This window comes from Limulus polyphemus, unplaced genomic scaffold (genome assembly GCF_000517525.1).
Source record: "Limulus polyphemus unplaced genomic scaffold, Limulus_polyphemus-2.1.2 Scaffold3842, whole genome shotgun sequence".
NCBI classification, from domain to species: Eukaryota; Metazoa; Arthropoda; class Merostomata; order Xiphosura; family Limulidae; genus Limulus; species Limulus polyphemus.
In genome coordinates this window covers 85,101-91,319 of record NW_013669452.1, presented here as the reverse complement: position 1 = coordinate 91,319, position 6,219 = coordinate 85,101, and the positions used below count along the sequence as shown (strand labels likewise).

At 32.5% G+C, this 6,219-nt stretch overlaps 1 protein-coding gene across 1 annotated transcript in view; it reads right to left on the bottom strand.

Annotated features, from left to right (window-relative positions):
- Positions 1–773: 773 nt before the first annotated feature.
- The window catches only part of LOC111088476, a 12,613-nt gene continuing 7,167 nt past the window's right edge, over positions 774–6,219 (bottom strand). Inside the window, exons 2-3 of the mRNA XM_022398722.1 lie at positions 2,271–2,390; positions 774–944 (exon numbers count right to left, since the gene is read on the bottom strand). Coding sequence (XP_022254430.1) covers positions 823–944; positions 2,271–2,390 — 242 coding nt within the window. The 3' untranslated portion in view covers positions 774–822. The remainder of the gene's footprint in view (positions 945–2,270; positions 2,391–6,219) is intronic.

Genomic DNA, 6,219 nt, shown 5'->3' with positions numbered 1-6,219 from the left:
CGGATTTTCCATAATTCAGCTACGCAGATTTCGAAAATAATATTACTTTTTTCTATCACGTAAGAATTCTTTTTTATAAATTGGGAAGAAAAAAACTCTTACTTAGATCAAATTATTATTTCGTTTATCAAAATGTACTTTATGTTTCTTAACAAAAATACAAACAAACTGAAGAAAAGGGAAGAACATTGATGTCAAACGAATATGCAACCTCATTCAGTCTGATTTATATTTTTTGTGTGTGAAATCTACGTCTTTTAGTCTCAAAACTACGTGTTGTGGTCTTTCTTTTATGTATTGCGTTATGACGTTTTGTGAAAAATCTGTACGTGATGGAGAAAAACGGATATCATTTTCGGATTCAGAGTACAGGAATTATTGTAGAACATGTAAACATTTCAAGACAATAAAACCATCGCAGGCCCTTGTGATTAAAACTGTGGATCAATGGCGTACTAACAAGGTAGGAACTGCATATTTCTGACGTTATGATGTCCAAGACATGCTCAATTAGCATGAATTTGCTCCGTCAACTCGTACTGCGTCTTGAACAAAGCTAAAGTTTTCTATCAACTCAATATTTATTGAATAGAAATAACTCATAACAGGCGAATTGCAACCTGCCAAATAATCTATAATTTCTATTTACGAACTGTTGCGTGTTTTCCACCAGTTTTAATGATTTGTAAAAGCATACTTATGATGAGTCCATGAGGTTCAGAAATTTTATTAATTTTACCTTTATATATATATATATATAGTGAGTTTCCTTCAATACATTTTATCATTCCTTTGACTTGGATTCAATGCTGTGTCCTGACGCTAGCGACTAAGTCCAAATCTTAACTCTTTCACGTGGTTTCTTTGCGGGTTCTTTCTTTGAGCGGTTAACATTAGATAGGCCAGTAGCTCCGCGGCGGAGTACTCCCCTTCTTTCCTTTTTACTAAGGAATAAAAAGATCATATCAATCTATTGAATATTTGTTCTTAAAGTTAGGTGAAGTAAGACGTCCATAGTTAGATATCTATAAAAATAATGAAGATCACATAAATTCTTTGCAATAACAGACCTACTCGGCTCGAATTCTTGTTTAACTATTATTTAAAATTGAAATTTGCAAGTCAGAACAACCTATGAAACAGATATCGTGAAGTTTTTATAATGTTCAAAGGATTTGAAACTACTTTATACACATTTATGTAAGTGTAATTATGTAACGGTGACGTAATGTCTGTTAATAGTATTTTTAGAATTAACTCTGAAGGCTTTCATACAAAAATAAATCACTCCACAATGCTTGATTTATTTAAATATTTTATATCATGCGAATTTGTGGAATTGGAAGTTGAAAAAGCCTAAATTGGGAATGTTTGAAAGTTAATAATAACAAAAAAATATTTTATAATGTAAGCCTAAATTAGGGAATTGTTGAAAACAGAAATAAAAATAAATTTATGTAATTTATAGTTAAATATTTTAAAATGCACGATATAATTCGCCTTGTGTTAGCGAAATATATTGCAATGTTGGAAACAACCGTTAATATGAGAAAATATATAATATACGATTTATAAAACAAAAAACCGACGCTTTCATCGTAGGTGGCCTAAAAAATTGTCTTGCTTTGACATGAAAAGCAAAACAAAAAACTTATAATAAATAAAGATATTATAAATAACCACATTTTGAATATTTTTGGATAAATATAAAAAAATAAAAAAATTGATTATCTTTGCATATACACGAGTTGTCCACCAAATGTTTTATAATACTTAACCATAACTATAACTTGTGAGATAAAATTTTCCTTGCAAAGGAAATGATTTACTGAATATACTTTACCGTGAAATCATCAAAATACAATGTAGCCTGCGTTGGCTCAACATTAAGTGTGGAAGCTTATCAATAACACTAAAAATTGGGTTTCGATACTCGCGGCGGGCACAGCACAGATAGCACAGTAATAGAAATCAACTTATCAACTTTCCGTTCGTAACATGAAATAATTTCGCAATCTTCTCTGTAGAACCAACACAGTAGGGGCGTGTCTACTTTGATGTAGAGTTGCATCGTAATTTCAGGATAAATAACGTTAAATCATGCACACGCAGCCAAACACCACGAAACCAAGCCTTGGATCGGTTTTATGAGAGCCACGAGGGAATATCAACATGGCTAACATGCGCTATTAAGTTTTAGCCTAACTTAGCTAGCGCTCGCTGCACAGTTTCCTAATTTTCTAGTGTGGAATGTTCTTTGTTCTACTTACCTGAAAGAAAACTGTCACCTTGGTTATATTTATAGTTTCTGTCTTCTTTTTGGACTCCGCCTGCAGCCCACACATCGCCTGCTAGCCATAGATCGTCAATAGCAGGTTTCAATAAGGTCGCTAGAATGGAAACAGTGTCTTGTTAATTTACAGAATATCTTAATGCATACTTACTATGAGTTCTGTCCACACTTCAAAGAACGGCTGTATAACTCTCGTCAGGAGGAATCTTTTTCTTTAATTGTAAATAATGTATCTGGAAAACTGGTGAACGGATGAGTAATATTTTCACATCTTTCTTTCAAGACAAGAAACTCAATTTTAAATGTTGAATTTCATGGGTCTGTAACGTGTAATTTGGGAAATTTCAAACATTCTTTGTTTACAAGGATTCATTACACCAATTACAATGCTTATCTAACAAAATGTTACAAAATACGACAATAAACAACCAAACAAAAACCACACCGTAGAAGATTGGTACTTATCCACGTAGCTAAGAAGTATCAATCATATCTTCATCCTGTCCATTTAACCCTCATCTACTAAGGTGATGCTTTATAACGTAATTACTAGGTCTGTAAAGCCTCATTTTGAATCAGCACTTACGTAAATATTAAACTATACTTTTCCAACAAATATTTTAATGTATATGATGACTCATTTTTACTTTATTGTACTTGTTTAAACAGTCAGTGCATATTTTAATTGAATGTTTTACACAGATGGAATTTACACGTTCCACCGATGATGTTAATCATCATGCTCTTGTTAAGAGGTTCACTCGTTCCATCTCCGTCGTTCTAGTGTAGAATGACCTTCATGACTTTAGCACGAAGGTCACTCGTTGCATCTCCGTCATTTGGGTATAGGATGATCTACATGACTCTGGTACGAGAGGATGATCTACATGACTCTGGTACGAGGGTCATTCGCAGCATTTCCTTCGTTTTGGTGTAAGATAATCTTCATGACCTTAAACATTTCATTAAACTTTCTTATTAGACAAGAGAACAAAAATTTATTAATTTTAAAAGAGGAATAGGGATCGTCAAAAAACGTTCAGACACAAGTTGAATCAAAATGCAATGAATATATTTCCAAGCCTACGACTAGGGATTATGAAAAAGTAAACAAAACAGGCTGAAAATAGTGCCTACATTATTTTCTCAAGCTACAAATTTCTATTTTGACTCCTTGTTTACAGTACTTGTCAATTTTAGCTGGAGTCAAAATATGAATTTTTAGCTTCAGAAAATAATGTAGACATTATTTCCAGCCTAGTTTGTGTACTGTTTTTAGAGTCTCTAGCTGTAGGCTTGAAAATATAATATTTGCATTTTTATTCAACTTGTTTCTACACTTTTTTGACGATCCCTATTCCTCCTTTTAAATGAACAATTTAATTATCTTGTTTCTTAAGTTTTTTAAGTCCATTTATAGAGAATAAAGCTTAAGCTACATACGTGCATGTGCATTCAATGTAATGTTACATATTTTCCAACAGTTTACTGCTGCGTTGGCTTTTTTTTTTCCACCCAACTATTATTCACTGACCTAGGTGTTTTTATGCCTGACAAGCGTTTAACAAGCGTCAAGTACAAAGGAAGTCGCTTACAACAACATTGCATATATTGTGTATTTATAGCCATGTAAATCAACTTTCAATGAAAAATAATCGACTTTTTAAATAGGTCATGGACATTCACAGCGTTTAATATAGCATATCTGTTTAGGTTTTGGTGCAAGATACCCAGCCGAATTTGGTGTAGGCTTGTGAAATAAAAATATGAATAATAATTATAAAATAAAATAATACTAAAGTACGCATTTACAATTTCAGTGAACTACGAAAATTAGTACAATAAATCACCACTCACATGAGAAGAGAAACCTACTATGATAGTCGTCTACTGTTAGAAAACTCACTGAAATAGTCACAAAAAACCACGTATAGACAAAGTACAACAGTGAATTCGAGAAACAAAGAAGAACAGCGAACTCGAGAAATGATGAATCCTCAATGTGCAGTTTCCGATTAATGGGCTATAAGTTGCACAAATTATTTTCCAGTTAATGTACATTATTAAAACACCGGATTTTTTTCAATGGCGGAAAGTGAAGGACTTAGAGAAATTCTTCAGGGCGAAATAAAGAAGACACTTGAATTAATTTTAAACTACCCTATGACATACTCAATACTACATTCATTACTATTGTTTAGGTTTCAGTAAAATATTCGTGGCCATTTTTTCTGTAGCGGCTTGTAAAATATTATCAATAATAACAATAAGGTTGGAGACACTGTTATAAATAAAACGAAACATTTCCGTTTCCGACTAGTATAATAGCGCTTGAATGGCTTTGAAACGATTATGTTGGTAATGAAGAAGAACATTTTAGAGGGCAGAAATCTTGAATTTCAAGAATCAACTTAAAAATAGTCCTACAACCTTCACATGAGTTTGTTTAGTAACTGTGCATAGATTTTGGCGTCGTAGTATACCTAGCCGGTTTTTGCTGTAGGCTTCGGTGTTTGAATGGCTTCGAAGAGAAACTTGGCCAGTAGCGATGAAAAACTGATAAAATCTCTCCTCCTATTTCAAAAATTAACATGCACAGGAGTTTTTTTAGTAGATTTGATCAGGTTTGAATAAAATATTCATAGCCGTTCTGTAGGCTTGTGAAACAAGAATAATATGGATAATAATAATATTGTTGTGTCACGCCACGTTTCTAGAAATATCCTGTTCCTTTGTGAATGCCCTAGTATTTACTAGATATAGGGTAGTCTGGTATATATAAAATGATGACAACGTGACGGGACAAGGGGTGTAGTATTGAGTAATTGAACTGCAGTCAGAGAAAATATTGTTCGCCATGTGAGATATAGCGTTTGTTATAGCGCAACTGTTGAAATTAAGTGTATCGTAAAGTTGTATTCAGAAAGAATAAACCAGTTTTATTTAAGAAAGGACTTGCGTCGCTAAAGTTTCGTCGGAACGAATTTACGGAAAATTAACTAACGACTGGAGGCGTAACAATATGAAGAACAAATGGATGAATTTTGTATAACAATCGTAAAATCAACTTTTTTGCTATTATCAATATTTTTGTAGCCTTAGCCATTGCGACAGAAGGTCTTGAGTGTTGTTTCAAGAACAAGTCTGCTTTTTAAAATGGTTTTTACCCATATGTTCGATTATAATTTTTGTGAAGTTTTTAGGGCGACCCCTATTATGAACTACTATCGTGTTTCATGATTAAGAAGCAAACTGTGCATACCTAAGTACTAAAATGGGGTGACACAGACTCTAATATTTTGTTTAGAAAACTTATAATCTATTTGAATAACTGTGTCATTTCATTCAAAAGTTACTATTAACATCTGAGAATAAAAAAGTGTATTATTGCAAGAAACAAAGATTAATTTTTAACGAAATAAAATTACAAGTAGATCTCAACTTAGTAATTAAGGGTTGATGTTACTGTTTCCTGGGGCAAAACTTAAAAATTTAGTAAATCAGTCGCAAATGTATTATGATTTGTTCTGTAGTGCTTTCAGAAAAACATTGTTAATTCTGAGCACGTGCAGAACTTTGATGCACCAAGTTAAATTTGTATTGTAGTCTACATTTTCCTTTCTACAAATCTCATAATATATCTCAAGTAGTAGTATGAATCAGCGTTAATAATTTTTAATCCAGTTACATTTTGAATAATGGTGTACACACTGTTCAAAAACTCAGGGTAATTAAAAAAATTCACCATTTTCTATCTTTTATTTTTGAAAATCTTAAAATAAAGTTTCCAGGTGTAACAGCGGTAAGTTTACAGACTTACGATGATAAACTTCTGGTTCGATTCTCTACGGTGGACACAGCAGATAGCTCAATGTGTCTTTGCCCTAAAAGAAACTTAAAACGATACATTGTTTTAATTTGTCAAG